The 23,000-nt window shown below is 35.4% G+C and overlaps 2 protein-coding genes across 2 annotated transcripts in view; both read right to left on the bottom strand.

Moving 5' to 3' along the window:
- Window positions 1-2,835: 2,835 nt before the first annotated feature.
- Window positions 2,836-13,602, bottom strand: LOC110382373 (juvenile hormone epoxide hydrolase). Its single transcript, XM_064041015.1, has 7 exons — window positions 13,399-13,602; window positions 10,481-10,708; window positions 8,788-8,952; window positions 7,167-7,313; window positions 6,166-6,367; window positions 4,410-4,644; window positions 2,836-3,070 (listed from the first exon to the last, which is right to left on the bottom strand). The coding sequence occupies exons 1-7, from the start codon at window positions 13,573-13,575 to the stop codon at window positions 2,836-2,838; spliced, it is 1,389 nt and encodes a 462-aa protein (XP_063897085.1). The 5' UTR covers window positions 13,576-13,602.
- Window positions 13,603-18,873: 5,271 nt separating this feature from the next.
- Window positions 18,874-23,000, bottom strand: part of LOC110382372 (facilitated trehalose transporter Tret1) — a 42,407-nt gene continuing 38,280 nt past the window's right edge. Inside the window, exon 5 of the mRNA XM_064041302.1 lies at window positions 18,874-20,824. Coding sequence (XP_063897372.1) covers window positions 19,760-20,824 — 1,065 coding nt within the window. The 3' untranslated portion in view covers window positions 18,874-19,759. The remainder of the gene's footprint in view (window positions 20,825-23,000) is intronic.

The following is a 23,000-nucleotide window of genomic DNA, read 5'->3' as shown; positions in this document are numbered from 1 at the left end:
TATTTCTTGTAATTTCCTCGTTAAACAAACCTGCTTCTGGTTTTTAAGATCAGAAGTGGGATAGTCTCACTCCCACTATAAAGTTTTTGACTTCAGTTTCAGATTCATTGGCACTTTTATTAAGTACGACGCGGTAAAGATATCCGCCATTACCGAAGTTTTTGCCGTTCTATTTTAATTTTGTAATGGATTGCAGTGCGTTGCAATCTACGCAACGGTATATTCAAGATGCTTTGAGGTCAGGTGATCTGTTCTATTGTTTTGATTACACATCCGAAGTAATTATGCTCTTAGCGTATTTAGTGGAAAAATGTGTAATAATGTACCAACCATTGGTATTGTCACCTATGAGTATTCTGTGTAGCAAAAGCTGAAGTGAAGTTAACTACACGTAACTTATCAAACCGCAATGGTAGTTGTGTTTTCAGCGTTGCTGACACATGATTAGTAATAATGATATTTCTGAGACATAGTTTCAAAGTTATGCCTTGAATTTATTTCTTTGAGAGCGAAAAGCTTTCCAGATTTGACGAAAGATTTTGAAGGTCAGAAGTGGCCGAACGGAATGTATGTCGTAAGTGCTTGTTCGCAGACTTATACACGAGAATGTGTAACGGCCGTGTCGTGGCCCAAGCGCTTCAGTGCTGGTGCTGCTGATTGCAGCACGAGCGCTGCTCTGCCGGTGCTCCTGGTCGCGGCTCGAGCGCTGCTGTGCTGGTGCTCCTGCTGGTTCTGTTGGCTTATGCCTTCCGAATAGTCTGAGCCTCTGGCTTATGGCTTCCGTATAGTCTGATCCCCTGGCTTATGGCTTCCGTATAGTCTGAGCCCCTGGCTTATGGCTTCCGTATAGTCTGAGCCCCTGGCTTATGGCTTCCGTATAGTCTGAGCCACTGGCTTATGGCTTCCGTATAGTCTGAACAACTGGCTTGACTATGACTTGCCTTGACCATGACTTCCGTATATTTTGAGCCCCTGGCTTGACTATGACTTCCGTATAGTTCGAGTATTTGTTCTTGATAACATATTTCTTGCGCTTGAGTGCACGCTTGCACCCACGGTTTAACTAATAAGTAAAAGTAATCGTATTTCTTCTTACAACTAATATGTTTCAGCTTTACACTTGAAACCAGGTTAATAGTTTACATGATTTCTTTGTATGTTGTGTGTTTATATGTGTACAACTAATATGTTTCATCCTTACACTCGACACACTTACACTGGGTGGTATACCAGTGTTCTGTTATTAATTTTGTACCTGTTATTTGATTTAAAGTTGACGTTATTTATTTGCGAGTCACTGATTGGTATACCAGTGTTCTGTTATTCATTTTGTACTTGTTATTTGATTTCAAGTTGATGTTATTTATTTTTCTTTCTTTAAATGGATTAGTACATTGTTTGAGGTTTGTAAGTCCTCGAATAATTTTTATTCTGAAAGTGTCATGTGTTCAGAAAAACCGATGACCACGATAACCAATCGAGATTTAAACATGACGAAATTGAGCCATATCCAACTCGCTTATTGAATGTGCAGGTGTTCCGAGACTCAACCAGGCTCACCCAGATCCTGCCGAGGACGTCAGGGTGTCAGGAGAGGCCGTGTTAGCTGCCAGTAGTTACAAAGAGGGCAGCAGAGACTAGCGACCATAGACACCTCGCCATTCAGCCGTGCATCTATGCTTGGAGGATTCTTTTTTCGAACGTCATTATGACAAGACATGTTATAGTTTGACAGAATGCGATTTTGCCGCGTTCTTGACTAATCCTAGTTGGTTTTCATGTTAAAACTATTTCTTGTAATTTCCTCGTTAAACAAACCTGCTTCTGGTTTTTAAGAATAGGTAATATTCATAGCTAAAGTATGAAGGAGATTTAGTCAGCAACTCTCTTTTGGACTTCAGTAAAATCGAAAGAGTTATTTGATTATGGCTGAACCCCAAAAAATACATAGGTTTTATTTCATGAAATAAGTATTTGCACAACATGTGGATTAGTAATTTGAAATGTAAAACAGTTCTGTTTTTTAGGAAAATGACTTAATTTCAATATTTATTTTGTTTCTATTGTGACAGCTGGTGATAAAAACCTTGAGATATTACATAAAACATCTTATAAATATGTATGTACCTACAGCTTAGTCATGTAATGGTTAAATTGTTCACGCACATTTTTTCGCGAACATAAAGGTATACATATCTTAGACACCATTCACTGTGTTTCGGATGGTACGTTAAACTGTAGGTCTTTACACATAACTGGCAGTCGTTATGGGTAATCAGAAGTCAGTAAGTCGGACACCAGTCTAACCAAGGGGTATTGGGTTGCCCGGGTAACTGGGTTGAAGAGGTCAGATAGGCAGTCGCTTTTTGTAAAGCACTGGTACTCAGCTGAATCCGGTTAGACGGGAAGCCGACCCCAACATGGTTGGGAAAAAGGATCGGCGGATGATGAAAGGTACGTGTCGACGCATAGTATAAGGGTTGCAATTCCGTGGACATTATAGACATGTTCGCACGCAATTTGTTACTGTTTGCTAGAGTAAGGAGACCAGAAGATACATCTTGTGTGCCCCACACTGGCGGAGTCTTCCCTTAAGGATCTAGCCATCTCTAAGGAATAAGCACAGAGACTGGGAGGAAAGGGAAAAATTTTGAATGACAATGTGACAAACTAGTTTTTGTAGTAGGTATTCGTTTAGTGTGGCACTAGAACGGCTTGTTATATGAAACTGGCGAAAGAGTAAAACTGAAATTATTTAAATAAAAAAAAAACAACTACTACTAGCTAGAATAATTTTTCTATAACCGCCGGGAACAAAAAAAACAACAATCAGAACTAAAATGTATATTTCTTATGTTTCCTATTAAAATGCCATCTTCTAAACGCCGCGATGGCATGAAGTACATCATCGGCGAAGACTTGAGGCTTCTCCAAGGCAAGGAAGTGACCTCCGGTGAAGAGAACAGTAGAATTCAGCAGGTTTGGGTACTTGAACTTCAGGAGTGTAGGAGACTGGTAGAAGATTTCGTCCTTTGCGTGTATCGTCCATGTAGGTACTGGTGTGGGTATTCTGCAAAAACAGAAGTAGTAGTAGTTAGTTTAATTGCTGTTTAATTCGCCATTTTGTGCCAAAGATTTTGAAAGCATTATAACTAGCTTTCTAAAAAATAGAGGTGTTTAATTTGTCGTATGTTTTCCGTGTGTCTAAATGAAAAACCAGTAACGACTGAATCGATTGGGACTTTTGGTATACTTTCCGTCAGTTGCACAAAGTTCCATTAGAGTTAAAAGTTCTATTGCTGACCCTTTTTTTGTCGGCTTGTGTTTAAACACCACCCAAAAAAGTACCTATTTTACTACCAAAAAAATTCTAAACGGTTAAATGGTCACCAAATAACGTTTCCAAAAATATTATTAGATAAAACCATTTTTTCGTATTATTGACTACTGAAAAAATATATGGACGCCTTTAAAATACACTTTAGACCAAATATTATATATTGTCACTACTTAGATGTTACCAATTATGTAATACCATGACTCCTAATTTGGTCATTTTTGTTAGACTAAAAAAGCTAACGATAGCTAGAATATTTTCCAAATACCAATTAATATACTAGGGTTCCCAAACGTACGTTGCTTATTTATTGTTATATGAATTTGTGTGTAATTCAGTGCGTTTAAAATGTAAGCACGCAACATGCAGCAAGCATGGCTTCTGTCACGGCTCCGGCGCTGCAGGGCTCCGGCGGTGCCATGCGAGCTTATCGTCGCAGATGGTTTTCACGCTCACCACCGCAGCTTCGGCTTGCTGGCCGGCTCGGCCGGCCAGCCTCAGCCCCGGCGGCGAGCCTAAAAACTACCTGCGCCTCAGCTCGCAGGCCGCCTCGCCCCTCTGCGCCTACGCGGTTTTGAATTGCACTCTAGGGGTAGGGCAGACAAGACTCCGTGGAGTCGGTTTTGCAGCGATTCGTTTTCGTCGCTACCTTTGATTTTTGGCAGTAATATTATTAATCTTTTAGTTGGACAGAATTTGGTGACCATTAATCCATTTTGGGAACCAAAAATAATATTTGTGCGAGATTTGCGATTTTTCTGATGTTATTTTATTTTTTTTGGATCATAATATTATATACTTTAGTGCCCTTTTAATAAAGTCAATTTATTTTTTTTGGAGTTGTTTATTTTATTTGGTGCCTCAGCTTAGAGTCTTAAAAATATTTTTGGTGACCGCCTAAATTATACCCTTTTTTGTCAACGAGATAAAAAGTCAGCAACAGATTTAATGAAGTTTTAACTTTAATGGAGCTTTGTGCAACTGACGGATAGAGTCACACTTCTAATGTTATCTCTATTCTCTATCAATCTAACGAAGCAGATTAATTTGTACAATCTAAAAAACCACTTACGCAAAAACAGCCATATTAATATTCCTCAAATTCAGCGTCTCCGCGTAGATCCTACTGGACGTGGTGAAACTGTTGGTGATCCAGTATATCATGAGGTTATCAATGAGCTCGTCTCGGCTGTAAAGGTCGTCGAAACCACCGTCACTTCTGTAGTAGAACTTTCTACGGGAACCACTTGAGAATAGCTGGTATATGTAGGCCAGAAGACCAGCCGGTGAATCTGCCATCGATACACCTGGAATTGTAAGAAATATTATCATTAACACGCTTATAACTATGTATGCTTCACTTGTAACTATGTATGTAAGAAAATCTAGGATTTTAATGAGACCCACTTCCCGATCTTCACGCTCTGAGTTCTGATGAGAATACATGACTAGATAAGAAACGTCATTACAAATATAATTAATCCAAAAAAAAAACATTGCGTGTCTGTATGTAAATTTTTTGTATGTCTGACTCGACCAGACCACCGGACTACAGAGTCCCGGATTTTTATTAGGCGAACGTGGGGCCGAAGCCAACACGCTGAAGCCCTTTAGAGACAACTTTAATGAAATTATGACACATAACATACGATTATCCCTGTATACAGTATAGAAATGTATCCAAGGAAAATCCCCAGTTATGTGCTAAAATATTGCTAACTATGGAGTAAAACTACTTGGGCTATCATTATTATTTGTTGAGGATAAATTCATCACAATTATCTTAATTAATAAGCATCCTAAAATAAGTATCACAATAAATTGCTTTAACTTCGACTTTAGGCATTGTTTCACTTCCATATTGCATTAAGTTTGATTTATTTGTTTCACTTTCAACTTTACTGGTCATTTTTTTAGAATATACTGTAAATGAAAAAAGCTAAGTTTGTTACGCAATATTAATAGTTAGATAATATTTATAAACGACGCACGTGGACTTATGTTTGCAAATGAAAAACTATATCCCGATGCTTAAATCAATATATTTGATTCTGTCACCTCCCCAAGCACCTGCCGTTTAGGGAACTACTGCCTACATCCAGATAAGTTGTTCATAACATGATAAAGAGCTTGAAGAGATGACAGATTGAAACATTGACCTCAGATCATCTAAGTGAAACCCCGGAAATGTGTAGTTTGAAAGGAATTATGTCATGGCTTCATGGCAAATCTTATAGAAAATAGTATGCTGCGAGTGCAGTTCCCTATAATTACGACAATCGCAAGACCACAGCAGAACATTAGAGGTATAATAGATGCATTTATTTATACGTGCTTGCATTTCTGCAATACGTTATATAATATGCAGGTATTGGGACCTGGCTTTGCACAGGTACCTGGTCTGTATTTTAGGTGTACCTATCTAAGTGATTGATTGATGATCTTTCTTCTTGAATTACTGGGAAGTGACCCATGTAGATCAAGGTATTATATGCCGTTATTAATACTTATGAAACACAGTAGCCGATCAAACAACGGTAGCCTTATCTTTTCAAGGCTTTACAAAAAAATCTAAGATGATATGATATGAAGTCTTTGTCATCTGACCTCCTCAATCCAGTTACCCGGACAACTCTACACCCCTAGATTAGACTGGTGTCAGACTTACTGGCTTCTGACTACATGTAACGGCTGCCAAGGATGTTCAATGACAGCCGGGACCTACAGTTTAACCGGCCATCCGAAACACAGTCATTGGTGTCCTAGATATACATAGAAAGCATTATTTTATTACTTAACCTCTGCATTAGATTAGCCATATAACTTACCCAGGGTATCAGGCTTGGTAGCCTGCAGATGCAAGTATCCAGTTTCTCTGGTGAGCCAGTACACCACGCTCAGGATCGGGTACATCCTGTCTGCCAGAACTGGATCCACCACCAGCGGGGAGTAGATGGAGCCTAGCACCCACGTCAGGATAGCTGTTGGGGTTATTGATAGCGCCAGGTTTGTATGGTATCCTAGGACCTCCTGAAAGTAAACATAATAATATTTATTAAGGGTAATCTAACTATGGTAATCTAGCTATGGTAAAAGCTGTACGGGTCAATCGATCATAAGGTTAAGTAACGCTTAGCGTGATCGATCCTGGGTCATTCGATGACAAGGTTAAGCAGGGCTTGGCCCGGTTGGTCCATGGATGTATGACCATACTACTATCTTTATGGCGAGTTCTTCTAGTGTGATGATAAACACTCATTCCTTATCTGTATCTGGAAAGGATAGTATTAAGTATAGGGTCAGGAAAATGTATAAATATTTATGTTGACTTGGATATTTGTATCTGCTCTAAAGTTAAGATAGAAAGCACCAGCTGAAATCTCTAAAAAAATACCACATATACATAGATCGATGCGCTGGTCCGTAGAAATTGTTACCCAATGTGCATTCGAATATACAATAAGCTACCATCTCGCATTAAAGAACTACCTATGAGTAAATTTAAGAAGTCCCTCAGAAATTGGCTTATTGACAAATGTTTTTATACAGTTAAAGAATACCTAGAGGAGAAATAGAATTATAATAGAAATTTAGCTATTAGATTATAGGAAAACTTAAATATTTGCATGACTAATTTATAAGTCGAATATAGTGAAACCATTTTTTGTTATTATATTTACCATCATAATGTACCTATATTCTAGCAAATAAATAAATTTCATTTCATTTCATTTCATTTCATTGGTCGACGACAGCAAAATGTATATTTTTTGTAAAAGCATTCAGGCCTTTTCTAATTGCTAATCCACTTTAGCTTAGTATGACCTACCTTCGGATACAAGGTAGCCATACAAAGGCCAATGTAAGCGCCCCAGTCTCCCCCCTGCACATAGAACTTCTTGAAGCCGAGTCGATGCATCAGGTTCCTCAGCACCACTCCCATCTCTGTAGCGCCTAGACCTGGTCTCACCGCAGCCTGCAAAACCATAGGATACATCATCATCATGCCTTTATGACAATACTAGACTCACGTAAGGAAAAATGAGTTCAGATGCCATAATGCAGGTACGACAGGAGCCTTCTCAAATACGTACGTGGGCATGACCAAAACGATCAGTTACGAATGAACTGTTGAGGCTTGCGAGTTACTTAAGACATATCTATATGACAACGATTTGTGGTATTACATGAAAATTATCGGGTCTGAAGTAATGTCTGGATAAAATATAGGCTATGCCCTATGTCACTAGCTAGGCGGTTTCTCCCATACAGTGAAAATTAAATCAAATCAATTTAGTAGTTTCGGATTTTTGCCTCTGATTGTAGCCTATCCCTCTATCTATAACAAACTACCTATCTAATTAATTCCGATATTTCAAAAATCATTTGTTATCATTAACTGTAATTATTTATGCAGCTAACTAATTCAGGGAAGTGTTACTAATAAGCATCTTCCTTCGATTAATTCATGAATAAAACGTTTAAGTTAATATCCTTGTTAACGTCTGTAGAATACATGTTTTAAATCATTATTAAAATAATCGACTATCGGATTGTTATTTCGATTGCATGCATATAGCTATACATACATACTTCAAATACTTACAAAATGTTTTCCAAAAGTGTATTTTACTTACAACGCCCAAGACATAGGGTCAACCTCTAACCATGGAACTTGATAATACCCCCTATTAAAACTGATCCATATCTTCAACATTACCTAACAGTTTAAATACCTACTTAGCACAGATAAACACACTAGTTAAGAAACTGCGTGCAGGATAATAGCACCTCTAATTAGAAAATTTCCTCTGATCGCCTACCTACTAGGCTACAGTATAATAAGCTAGAACCGAGATATGATCGGGCTAATATGCTCGACTGCGTAAAAGTACGCAATGTTGCGAAACGTGATATTTGTCTGTCATTATATGATGGATGGGATAGCCAACAGCAATTTTGATTTTTTATCATAATTATTTAAAGGCAAAATTGCTGTTATCGAGAATTTTCTTGTGCCTGCTAGTTATCTGAAACAGGACTTCGTATGTCGCTTACGAAATGCTTCTAGCATAAGAGTGATTGATTAAACCTCACAATCTAATTATAAACCGGTTGTTTATATGCGTCTGTAGTTCTACTATGCACACTCGGATAAAAGTATGTGTATGATCATCATCAGCCCTTATTCCAATTTCATATGGAGTCAACGCATTATGTTTTCCCCTTCCATAGGTACTCTTCTGTCTGCCGTCATCTCACAAGTAACATTATTTTTAGCTATGTCAAATTAAAAGTATATTATTATGATAGGCAGATTCTTAGATTCAAAAGCTGTTTTAAATAAACAAAAAACTCTTAAGTTTAAAAATGTTAGTAAATTTTTGTTCCCTTTGGTTAAAACATCTTCCCTGACCAAACTCAAAAAATATGGGTACTTGTAAACTTACATCAGAAAATCCGAAGCCAGGTAGACTGGGAGCAATGACTTCCACTGCAAAATCTCTCTCCCTGGATACAGCAGCCAGCATCGGCAGAGTCCCGTAGAACTCCCGGACTGACCCCGGCCACCCGTGCAGCAGCAGGAGTGGTACCACTTCCATGCCGGGAGGTACCTTTAACGGCGTAAGGGGACTTTTAATATAAGATAAACTGGTAGCTGTGCCTTATAGGGTCCATATTGTTTCTAAACTATAAAATGTACCTACCATCTGTACAACATATGGAATGCCAATAAAGAATTGAGTATTGAGTATGTAGCTGATGTTAGGTCTATCGTGAGATCGCGGGCTCGATTCAAGCTTAAGTTAAACATTTAATTTTGTGGTGTGTAACATGGCTATTTTTATTTAAATCTGAAAATCAGGCTACAATGCTACAATGTTTTTTTTTTTCTATAATTTATTTTATGTGGTGTTCTATTCATAAGTTCTAAAAAAATGGTTTTAATGGTAGATAGGCTTGGTTTCTATTTATCAGTAACCATAATAGGTACAATATAATAGCATTCAGTATAAGGCTCATAACATTAACAAAAAGCCGGTTTATAAGAATAGAATAGTTTGTTTACTTGCATACAATGTATGTAATTACATGCATAATAGGTGTTACAAAATAATTCACATTTGACCCGTTTATATTCTGCTTGCTGGCATGCAAAAAATACATATATTACTCATGATATAAAACAATACATTGAATAATGGCACTGATGGTGAATAAAATAGTTAAGCATCAGGAAGGAGCTTAGAAGGTTGCTCAAGCTGTATAATCGTTTCTTAAATAAATTTCAATTCGGTTGCAAAAAAAATGGAGCAAGTACTATCATTGCCATATTTCGCAATTTTTCTTATGAACATTACGTTGTATAATAATGTATCATTGAGCGATAAGTGATGTTTTCTACTATGTATATATGAGAAATACAATTTTTATCCGTTTCAAGTTTTTTGGTTATTTTTTAATGAACAAAATATGTAAAAAATATTTAAAGATATCACTGAATAACACATCCTCCTCCTCCGAGCCTTTTCCCAATCATGTTGGGGTCGGCTTCCAGTCTAACCGGATTCAGCTGAGTACCAGTGCTTTACAAGAAGCGACTGCCTATCTGACCTCCTCAACCCATTAACCCGGGCAACCCGATACCCCTTGGTTAGACTGGTGTCAGACTTACTGGCTTCTGACTACCCGTAACGACTGCCAAGGATGTTCAATGACAGCCGGGACCTACAGTTTAACGTGCCATCCGAAACACAGCCAATGGTGTCTAAGATATACTTAGAAAGTACATACTACATAACTTAGAAAAGTTGCATTGGTACTTGCCTGATCTGGGATCGAACCCGCGCCCTCGTACTTGAGGTTGGTCCTTTACCCACTAGGCCACCACCACTGAATAACACATGATGATGAATAATATATGATTTTTGCATATCACTGAATAATTATTATGGAGCTGAAGAGTTTATATATTTGTTTGTTTGAAGTTATCAGTAGACAGTTAATTTATAACTTAACAAGCTTTTCACGTGTGTGATATAAAATCGTGCGGAAAATTCGCCAGTGTGAAAGAGCAGCTTCATAAGTACTTGTAAAGGCCTAAATGAAAAAAACTTTGACTACGTAATTTTTTTGGCTTACCTCAGGCTTAACCCAAATGAAGTGTATATCCAGCCCTTGCACATTGGTCTTAAATTGAGGGAACTGATTCAAGAAGTCCTCTTGCTGCTGAAACGGGTACTGGTCTGCCCAGTAGTCTACCCAACCGTGGAGGTAGTGGGTGTTGAACCCGTACTCGAACCCCACACCTTCTAGTGGTGGCGTGAACGGCCGGTGACTCTTCAAACGGTATCTCAGGTCTTCGATCATCTGGGAAAAAGTAATACGTTATTATAGATACGTAAAATAAATATTAAAGATAGTCGAAAAGTGCATTTTGTCGGACAAATTAAGTATCTACTTATTAATCGAGAATGGCTGAACCGCTTAAGATGAAAATTAGGGAGGTGGGTTAGAGAAAAACCTGTCTGGCTACCGTCAGCAGTTATCTCGAAACGTGGGTGAAATCACGGGTCGAAGCTATATAAGTCTACAAAAGAGAATAATGTTAGATGCACTACTTATAACTTAAGAATTACTGATTAGCCTGAAAATTCGTAGGGTAGGTTAGACACGGAGGAAGTATATAAGACTATTTATCCCCATACGGAAATGCAGGTGAGTAGTTCTCTGGGGACGCGAATAGAAAACTAGAATTATTGTCTGCCTAGCTATGGTCATCTTCTTTCAATCTGGTACCTGTGTATCTATGTATACTAATATTATAAAGAAGGAAACTTTGTTTGTTTGGTTGTAATGAATAGGCTCAAAAACTACTGACTGTTTTTTTAAATTGTTTCACCTTTCGAAAGCTACATTATCCACGAGTAACATAGGCTATATTTTATCCCGGTACGGGCAGTAGTTACCAGTGGTAACTTACCACGGGACGCGGGTGAAACAGCGGGAAAACGGCTAGTACTAAATAATTTTGTAGGGACACATGTAAATAGAAGGTAAGCAAAAACGTATGAGAGCGTGAAGTATGCACGGAAGGGACAGTTATTTCACTGGTCCGAGTGAACGGTTCTCCTTGGAGTTCACACGAAATGTATCCGGTATCCGATTGCCTCGTTCACTTGACCCCTGAACTAGCAACCAGAAGAGAGAAATACAAATTAAGGATATAACCCCAACACTGAATAATCTCTAAAGTCTCTTAGTAATCCTTGGCATTCATTACCCCCAACAGTGAATCAATGAAGCACGTCTTTGGCAGTCGTTACGGGTAGTCAGAAGCAAGCAGTAAGTCTGACACCAGTCTAATCAAGGGGTATTGGGTTGCCCGGTTAACTGGGTTGAGGAGGTCAGGCAGGGCGCTCCTTGTAAAGCACTGGTACTCAGCTGCATCCGGTTAGACTGGAAGCCGACCCCAACATAGTTGGGAAAAGGCTCGGGAGATGATGAATTTCTGAAGTATTCGCCAATTTTTTTTTTTCATTGCGGAAAATTGTGCGTAAGTGGGGCGTGGGGCCAAATACATGGAGAACAAAATGATTGGCGGAGATGTCATAAGCTCAACGTCTCGTTAGTTCTAGTAACTGATCACGCCTACCGTAAGTTGCTTGACCTACAAGAAGATGCCTGACCTAGTTTCCTTATGGCATCTCTGCTATCTTTCCTTCCTCCATGGTTCAACATTTAGTGTAATAGACGAACACTTGCTTAGACCGTTAAAATATTCTCTCAATATAGATGAAGCCCAGCCCAGCTATTAGGTGACATTTTCTTATCAAAAACCATTTCAATACCAATGAAGTCCTTAAAATCATGATTCTAATGAGTCTCAGTTTCCTTATTTTGCTCTTTCTTTGTCTAATGTTTTTGGCTATTTCTGGCTTCGATATCTTAGTTATTAGGTAACAACTATAACCCTTGATTTATCACCCTAGTCTGATTTTATAACAGAAATCTAACTAGGTACTCTTATCAACTGGAACTGGTTAACGACCAGGTCTATTTGTGAATATAGTTTAAAACCATTTGTATTGCATAGTTGCAATTTAATTATAATTCAATTGTAATAGACAGCTGTGTTGCTGGGAAGTTTGTTCTTCACCACTTCTTCTTTCCAGGCATAACACTAGAAAGTGGTGAAAGGGGGCGTTTTGGGGGTGCTGTCCTTTTGTAAATTTGACGTGAAAAAGGGCTAAAAACTAGCCTACTTTAATATACGTTTTTGACTTTTGACACCTCTGAAAAATTTAGGTTTCTTGTAGAACAAACATGGTCACCCATCCGCATTGGGACCGCGGCAAGTTATTTGTTTTATTGTTGAGTGAAGAGTTCAAAGTGAACATAGTAGTTAATTTTAAGTACGTGTATCTGCATATAATGATAGTACAGTATGTAATTGAGTAATACATTTTAATTGCTTTGTAATAGTACAGTGCTGTACTAATAGAGCACTATCAGTCAGAATACTTAGGTATTCTTAGAACTACAGGAAGGTGGTTATTTTCGAAATGTTTTGCATACATAAATAGGGTGAATTATTGATTTCCTGAGTTTTTGGATTTAGGATTGTATCTAATTTGTTTGACATTAGAATTTATTTACTCGATAACCAACTTTTAGGTAAGTAGATGTTCTGCGGGTTGTTCGAAAGAGATACCGCGGCCCTGGTACATAAAAGGCCTATGACGGAACACGATGGTTTTTAGTCAGTAAGAGTCTGACACTCCCTCACCAGCGGGATGATTTTTTCATTTGATGATTTTTTACGTCGGAAAAAAAAAGGTATGTAGATGTTATATATTTCAGAATAACAGCGAACAAAATAATACCTTAAAAAACTGCTAAGATTTTAGCAGTTTTTTAAAACCTACCTACCTATCTGATTATTACCTACCATAATTTTCAACATTCATGTAGTATGGCCAAACCAACCGGCCTTCTCCTAGACTTTTCATTTCAAAATCCTCACAGATTAGTAACATAACTTACAAAAAAATGCTTACCCCAGGATCAAAATGCACTTGAAAAGGCCTGATACTAGTATCGTTATGCTGTTTCTCTTCCACAGGACCCCACCACTCATGATCAAAATGGGGCAAAGGCGGCGTCCGGAAAATCTCCAAACTTTGCACAGAAACTAGTGAAAAACACACGAAAATAATTTCTAAAAACAGTTGCATTTTCTATTATTTTATATTATGCACTTTTGTATTTTGTGTACACGACTGTTCAAAGTGTAGTTAGGAACAAAACAAGCGATATTTCTTGCGTGGTTCTGTTTATAAGCGGTTTAGCATTTTCTTGAGTTATGTGGTTGTACGCAATTTTTCATCGGATCTAATTATTATGATAGTGAGCTTGTTAGCTATCATTATAGTGCGAAAGACTAACTGCTTGTTATCGGCGTAATAATGTTATATTTAACTCAATTTTGTAGGTTGTGTATCAACGTTTTGATTGATTTAAAACAATATTTTTTTATGTTTGGTTAAAAGCTTCTAACAGTCTTTCTTTTCAGTTAGGTACCTACTGTCTTTCGGAAACTTCAACTCAAAATGGTCGATTTGGATTGCGGTTTACGCGATTTTAGATTGGATAGGCATCAATACCTACACGTGTTATAATAACTATTGATTTTGTACATGTACTTAGTAGGTATTGCAAAAAACTTATTAGTTTTCTTCAAAAATGGAGATACTTAGGTACATGTTACCTACTTACAAATAATCTACAAGCCAGTAGATAGATATAGGTTGCCCTCACTTCAAAAATCCAAACGAAGTAAATAGGTTCTTGATCGCTTCTTTCTGTTCCGGTCAAGATAAGGTGATTAATTTTCAGCCGCGAAGGGGAGGGAATCTTTCTAATCTCTTATTTTCTCAGTTCCAAGTTTTAATTAATCGCCGCGGTCAGGCATTTGTTTTTTTAATCACTGAACGGTTTTTGGTGTAAAGACCCCGTGACAGTTCACGGGGTTTTGTTTTTATACGGTATTTTCCTTAAGATAGGTAATTATTAAATTTTTCTTATCTAATTTTAAAACAAAAGCAGAATTATTGTTTATGTAGATATTTTGAATTTTACAGGGCCTTCATTAACCGTAAAACCGAAAAGAGGTTATAGAGAGTCAATGTAGGAAAGTACAATATTTTGTAAATCGGTCTGAACCAGTTTACTTTGAACAGTTTTTAACAATTATGAATTTTATAAAATGACCTAGTACATAAAAAAATACTTATTTACAAAATACCCATTATATGAAAATACGCCTCCAAATCTGACCAGCCATTTTAGCGCACGTTACCAAAAAAAGCCACAAATACAAACATCACACTTTTCACACCCTTTATTTTTATTTCCCATAAACCATTAAGACCAAAATGTAATTTCAAATCACATTTTGATAGTAATAGCTTTTTTATCTACGTTGGCGTCGTTTGTCGACGACATGACACTTGACTTGCCACCCCATATCATGGGAATTGTGAATAAGCACCCTAAATGTATTGAATAAGCCCCCTAATTGTAAGGTCCCAAGGGTAATAACGATTTAATACGTACCATATTTTTATCGCCCCCAATTATTGAAGCATAAGTATTGATATTTTGATCCAGGTTTTATTTTTATTAGAAAATTGAAAATGTTATTTTAAACTTGCATTTTTTGTTGAAGAAGTAGGTACCTAGTTAAGATAAAACATTGTGTAATAAGTATTGGAATCGCTTTCATAACTTTCACCAGGTCTATTGTCTTTCACATCCATTTAATATCAAATTTCCTGATTGAAATAGGCTAGGCTTTCCTTTAATCGTCTCAAAACGGTTCAGCTATGAATGGTTCAGAGGATTGTAAGTTGTTTGAAACATACAGCGACATCTGTGAACAGTTTTAAAAAACTTGCAGACTAGACCCTAGCCACTTTTGTTAGTACTTCAATAAGCTACCGACAGATGACGCTGTTTACAATTAACACAATCCTTTATGCTTTGCTTTCTTCAAACTAATTTAGATCTTTTATATAAGTTTAAGGGAAAGGATGGAAAGAAACGAATTTGTATTGAAAAATCAAACTAATAATTACTTTATTTAGGCGTATTTTCCAGCGTTACATAAAACATACTAGAAGTTATTTAGTTCATAATATTCGATTTGACTTACATTTACTACGATAGAGGAAGATTTTAGTTTCAGTAGACACTTCAATAAGTAGCATGCGTATCAACACAAAAACATTAATTTTCTGTGCAAAGATTCCTACGATAAATATACCCAAGGTAGATTTCTAAGCAACTGCTTCTCTTATTTGAAGTGTTACGGGAACTTTTCACATAATTTTAAATAGTTTTATTGTCAAACATGGCTAGAATAATCATTCAAAATAGATTTTAGCTTATGATTTTACAGTAAAAAAAACTTTGGTATCTCAATGGCGCTAGGAAGGCTTGATAAAAATTAAAATATGCGACTATTCGATGACTCTTTTGATTCTTGTAAATAAAATAGTTTTTAGGATGATTTAGGTGCACATTTATAAAATACACTTACAAATAAATATTTAGAATCTAAGTCGCATCGCAGTTTTTATAAATTCCCAACTCATGTTATAAAAGACATGTTCAAAATTTATATCAGCGCCATCTATCGTTAGCCCGTAGAACTATTATTGTCAATTCAAACGTTATTGTCGTTCTGAAAGTTCGTTGCTTAGATTAGAGAGAAAAATTATAGATCTATGGTAAAATTGATAACGTTTACAGATATTTTGTACAATCTAAAGTCTTATATGGAGACACTAAGCTAGTTAAAGCCTTGCTATCTTATCCTACGAAATGATTCGGTAAGCAAAAATAATATTCAGGGAATAAGTACCTACCTAAAGGGAGGTTTTTTTTCATAGTACATGTTTTTTTCTAACTTTCTATACGAGAAAATACAGTAAGATTTTGTAATTATTGTCTGGTAGTTTCGTGATAAATTACACCGATAAATCTTTAAATAATTAACACTAATACCTTCACAAAATAATTACAAATTACGATTGATGTGTAACAACAGATTTCACAAACATTACATTATTTATAATTAAACAATAAAACAATCAAAATAATATACGTTCCTAATTATTTCCCGTAGTTATTTAAAATTCGAGAAGGCATAATGTACAATTATTTTTCCTCATTACATTATTACAAAACAATCTTTGCAATAATTTTAATAAGCAGCTTGTAAAACAAGGATTTCTTGTTGGTTATTAATTAGTAGATAATTAAACGTTAATAGATACTTAGGTACAGTTTTTTGATGTATGAAGGTCTTAATTCCTTAGACTAAGGAAAGATTTTTCACACACCTACATAGATTTTTTTTATGATTTTACAGTTTTCAAAAAATCTGACCAAATTAATAATTACTTCAATTGTAAACTCAAAATCCAAGTTTATAGACGATATTAAAATGATCAGAGAAATTTCAGCTATAAAGTCACTTTCACACTAGCGGATTTTCCGCTCGGTTTTTCCGATCGTGTCGTGACGTCGCCCAGAATGCGACAGACGTAAAAAAATCGAGTGGAAAGTACTTTGAAAGCCTTGTATTGACTTAGAAACAGTCAATACGTATGTAGTCTGTAATTTTACCATCGACATGACTTATGTTTTTGTTAGCTTTTATGATCGTGTAAATTAATCTTGGATAAACCAGTTAGATATTTTCTTTTGTACAGGGTTTGCAAACGGAATAGACTAGAGCAGGCACACTTCACTACCACATCACGTAGCTAATAAATCTAAGCCTTAACTCTAATTAGTTAATTCATATATTAATTTAAGCGCACACCACATCATATTGACACACGCGAAAATATAAAAAAATGGCAAATATAATTAAAAAAAAGAAATTGAATAGAATCACTTTTTGATCAAACACATAGTTTTTTTTACTGAATCACTTTTTCATAAAACACATAATTTTCTTTTTAAAGAACTCAAAATGAAATAATGCCGAAGTTATTTATATAAATTTTTAGAAAAAAAAATATGTTAAAATTTACAATTATTAATAAGTACATTATTGTTGAAATAATTTCTAATTCACACGCATTTCTATCTACACATACATTTCACTGCAAGCAAGCATTACTGGGAACTTACATAATACGAAGCAACACTATTATTTTTTTAATACATATTTCATTTTAATATTATAAAAAATCTAGAAAATGTATAAATTCACAACCTAGTAAATTTGTCTATTAATAATCGGTGTGATTATGATTTTTTTTATACATATATAATAATTATTTTTCGAATAATTTTCTCTAGAGAAACTATTTGCAAATAATTAATTCATAATATTTTTATATTTTAGTTGATCAGGGGTTTAGGCCTTCTAATTAATGAATTATGACTTATTAGAGTATTATAAATTCCTTCAACCATTTTTACGAAATTTCGTGATTAGTATTGTAATTCAATCGCATTACTTTAGATATACCTATAATGTATTTTTCTATGATTTATAGGAAATGTCAAAATAAATAATCTTTTACTATTTTCTCAATTATATCAGTTATTCTTTCAAAAAAATAAATAATTAATAACAAGCTTATTTCTTTTCGTTTTTCATAACAACACTGTCCGTTGTATTAAAATCACTTGGAATATTATAAACAATTTTAGCTAGTTCAACAATTACACATAGATTTAATAAAAATAATTAGTATAGAATATAAAGCTAGGTGCAGACTAAGCGTTTCAACGAACGCGTAGACGTTCACGCGTACACACAGTTCAAATATTACATGAACCGCAGGTACTGAACTATCATTCACTTGGTACGGGTAACTATATACGCGCAGTGTAAACGCGTAGTCTGTACCCAGCTTTAGTTTTCATGGCAGGTCGACAACAATCTAAATGGACAAGGTACACGATCTTACAATCCGGAATTAGTTCCCTTAAAGCAGTTTTTTTTAAATATATTTGTTAGATATTATTTAGTTTCTAGAACATTCAATAAGGAACGCATAAGTTGTAATTTAAGTTTTTTTTGCCATAATTTGGGAAAATGTTTGAAAATTTAAAAGAAAATGCACTTTTTCTATAGATATTCTCAGTTTTCAAACAACAATTTTAATTTTTTCAGTTTTTAAATGCGTTATGATCGAAAGTTCTAGAAATCGAGTAACGAAATTCTGAAGGAACTATTATAATATTCAGAATAATTATTTTTAATTATTTAGGTACAACATTAAATACTAAAATATAGCAATAAAATCTAACGGCTAACACACAACAGTAGTTCATAAGTTACCAATTTTATACGCTACGAAAAATTATATATTTGTTCCCATTAAATGTTTTGTGAAAATCATTTTTTTATTTTTACAAATACTTACAGCAATAACACATCAACTTTAGATCGGAAACGAAAAAAAGAATTAAAAAAATAGAAAAAAAAAACTTTTTTTTTCAGTTTGAAATAAATATTTACATGGTTTTGCGATAAATACATCCATCACTTAGTGCGAAAAAAATCCCGATGAAGCTTATTAAGTTCCAGAATATATAACTATAATATGAATATCTAATGTCACCCCATCATTTTCTATTTCACTCAAATATATCGACCTATTATTTATCATTCTGATAATAATAATCAAACCGTCTCTGAGCTAAATAATTATTATATTGTCATTAATAATTATTTATTGTCTTAATTAATTATTGTCGTAGTTAAGATAGGAAAGCTCGATAAAATATTAACCAGTATAGTTAAGATATTTTCGCTATTCTCGAGAACTTGGGAAATATTTAGTTTTTTTTTCATCTATTTTCTTTTAAATATCTCTAAGGAGAGTTAGAGAAGTAAAGTATGGACCACTGCAATCTTAAAGAAACTATGTTTAAATCAAACTATTTAGATATGGATTAGAGGATATGCGAGTATAATATCTGGTATTTTCATCTTTCACTAAGTTTCTAAAGATTAAGATAGCCCACCATAAAATTATGAGGCGTATTTTTATTAAAAAATGTTTAAAAGCACAGCCAAAATTTCGCGGTGGATTCGATATAATTTTGTTCCTACGTACAATTATTGTCAACGCTTCGTGTTTACTTGAAAACTTTGCATTCTTTAAGCCACTTTAAATATAGGGATCTATCTTACTTTATCTAGCCTATATTACACGACAATTCCTATTTTATAGAACTTCATTAAGAAGGCCGTTCCGTGGTGTTCTCATTCTTTTAATATTCCAAATATTTATAGTTTTCCATCCCAAAATCCTACTGTTAACCCTTTCTACATTATCTACTTCTAACCCAAAAGCTATCAAGTAAACACGAAGTAATTTTAACTTTTTACCTCTTCGGCGATAAACTCTGAACGTAATTGGGGTCCATTTCATCTAAGTCTTTGCCTTTAGTCTCAGGGACGCAGCAGACCACGAAACAGAGGCCCCCAACGCTTATAGAGGCATACAACCAAAATGCACCATGCAATCCCAAGGTCTGCTGGAAGTCTACAAAGGTCTTGACACCAACAAAAGCGCAGAGGTAGCTAAATGCCGTCGCCATTGCGCTGCCAAACGCCCTGTACTCCAATGGAAATAGTTCTCCAATCAACAGCCAAGAGATAGGGCTCATGCCCAAAGAAAAAGCTATAGTAAACACAAGCACACAGAGCAGAGGAATCCAGTCATTCTGTCCTATAGTCTGATGGAACATCACGTTCTGAATTCTCTGATTACGGTGAACCTCTTCATAGTAAGCGTAGCTTCCGAAGCCCGCTAATGCCATTGACATTAGGACAGAACTCACTATAAGAAGCGGGAGACGTCCTACTGTATCAATTAACAAGCCGGAGAGGCACGAAGCCAGTAGCTGAACAAATGACACAGCTATAGCAGCCCCATGAGGGTTCATCCCACCGAAAGTCTTCCTAAATATCGGGACAGCGTAAAACGAGAACGCATGCGCGCCAGAAAACCGTTGAAACATCATTAAACCGCAAGTCACTAAAATTGGTCCTAAGAGTCTATTCATGGTTCTGACATCAAATGAGTTGAGGAGCTGGCTGCCAGACATTTGGCTCTGTCTTTGACTGAAGTTCTTGCTGGCGAGAACATTTGTGCGTATGGTTGCCAACTCCTGGGCTACATCAGAGTTCGGGCCGCGTAACCATAGGAGACTTTTGTAGGCTTCCTCGTCTTTTCCTGTCAAGACGAGGTAGCTTGGTGTTTCAGGTATGTATAGGACTGTGCAGAAGAGAAGTAGAGGGGCAGCGGATATGCATAAGGCGAGCTGCTGCCAGTCGAGGTAGGCACCGATGGTGAAGCTGAAGAGCACGCCAAGATGGCCGACTATCTTGAGCACAGCACTGAGGCAGCCGCGGATGTCGGGAACTGATATTTCGCTGATGTATACCTGGAAGAAGAAATTATAGGAGTTAGTAACTATAACTTGTAGTAGAATAAGGTATGTTTTTTGGATATCAGAGAGTAATTTGTAAACTTAAAGTAGAGACTAAACATGGAAACCCTATAATACAGGTAAATAAAAACTATGTAAATGTAAATAATTAATACACAAAAATAAGTCAATATTCAAATAGCTTTCTTAAGATAAAGAAGACTATTCAACGTTATTATAATAAGCTACATTTCACACAAAAGATTCGTCTCCCAAGTAAAAACTTACAAATTAATCTGAAGCCTGAAAAGAGCAATCCTCTTTTCTCCCGAACTCCTAATTACTTTTAAACAGCGCATACTAATTACAAAGTTAGTATTTAACTCCCCTTCCCAACATTCTAGCTATCTTTTAATTAGCTTACTGGAGATAGAATTCTGATTGATTTTTAAATCATAAAACTTCAAAAGATTAATTGCATCAACATTGTATATGTGTGCCTGGATACAATGCAACCACTTTCTCTGTAATAGTGCTAGTTTTTAAGATTCTCGGCCAGTTTCTTCAACAAAAGTAAAAGTTAAAGTAATGTCTAAAGTAAAAGTAACGGTCAAATTCGTTTTTTCAAGGCTAAAGTGACAGCAAAACTAATAGAAAATATTAATTTGACCGTAACTTTTACTTTAGACATTACTTTGACTTTTACTTTGGCTTTAACTTTTGATGAAGAAACTGGCTGAGTCAAAAATTTTTATCTCATTTTTTTGTCATATTCATAAGTTTTTTTTCCTATATTTAAGGTTGAGTCTGTTATAGTTTAATTCTGTTATATTAATAGTACTTTTCACTCAATTTAAGTAGATTTATCTGGTTTAAGTTACCACATATATGTTCGTGAATGTTGGTTCACCTGTAATTGGCAACTGTGTAGCCCATTACTCGTTAACACCTCCTATTTTTGTTAATTTGTACACAGAAGCTGTTGATGTTCCTTTGCTAAATAAATAAATAAATTCTGACATTAGCACCGTACAAGTTACGTAAAGTTCCAATCTGTAGTAAGCTAAAGAACAGATAGATTGAATATTGCAATTGACGGAAAATCAGCAAGAAAACATAAAACAAACGATAAATTAATTAAATTTTAACCACTTTTGAAGTAATAAATAAGTGATTCTATCGTTAGAAGTTTCGTTTGAGCGCAATTTTGTGAGTTAGTGATTATGGGGCCTTGGGGACTGATGCTGTGGCGAAGGGAAAACCAGCTTGTGTAAAGTTTCAGGGGTTTCGGTATTTCGTGGGGTGCATATGTTACTTATATTATTATGAAACTATAATAGTACCTATTTTTGCTGAGCGCCGACCTATTCGTGCAACGTAAATACATATTGTAGTATTTACTTTGTTTCTGTTCTTTGACAATCTTTTGTTTTAATTAGTTTATTCTTAAGTTTTACTGCATTTGTATAGATACGTCTTTTTATGTGAATAAATTATTTTTATTTCCTTCTTCCATAATGCATGGATAAAACCTATTTTTTCCCTATGTATCTGTATATTGTTAAGATACGAATGAAATTGTGTAGGTAATGATGATTACATTGAATTGAAATTATTAGATAATGTTTAAGAGAAAAAGGGCTATGTATCATGATTAATTCATCTCTTAAATAAATCCACAAAACAAAAAGAAACTCAAAAGAAGTAGATTAAAGTCAAACATCTACATAATCAAACAACTTAAGTACAATAGAGAATTTCTTGTCCTTCATCTGAAGCGAGGCGTGGTCACCCCACTAATTGTATGAAACATGCGGGCTAGGAAAACGGTCCTTCGAGATATTGCCAAAGGATATTCGACTCTATAATAGTAGACAGAGAGTCTATTTTGCTTTAGTGAATTTGTTATAAATTGAAAGGTCCGTACAAATAATTTCGCTTAACTTCTAATTTGACAGATGTCTTTATCTGATGTTTGAGCGTATTTCAAGTTTTCAGGGACAAGTAAATTGCTTTAGAACGAGGTCTACAAACTATGTAGATGATTGCATTGTTTCATTTTACAGCGATTGATTTTCTCACTTGAGATGGTTATTTTATATTATTTGTAGGTAGCTAAATTCGAAATTCTATATCTAGCAAAACAATAGATATCATAATAAGAAACTTTTTCAAAAATAAAACAGACCGC

The sequence above is a fragment of the Helicoverpa armigera genome, chromosome 24 (assembly GCF_030705265.1).
Source record: "Helicoverpa armigera isolate CAAS_96S chromosome 24, ASM3070526v1, whole genome shotgun sequence".
Classification (NCBI taxonomy): Eukaryota; Metazoa; Arthropoda; class Insecta; order Lepidoptera; family Noctuidae; genus Helicoverpa; species Helicoverpa armigera.
The sequence above is the reverse complement of the archived record's forward strand: the minus strand, read 5'-3'. Positions and strand labels throughout refer to the sequence as shown.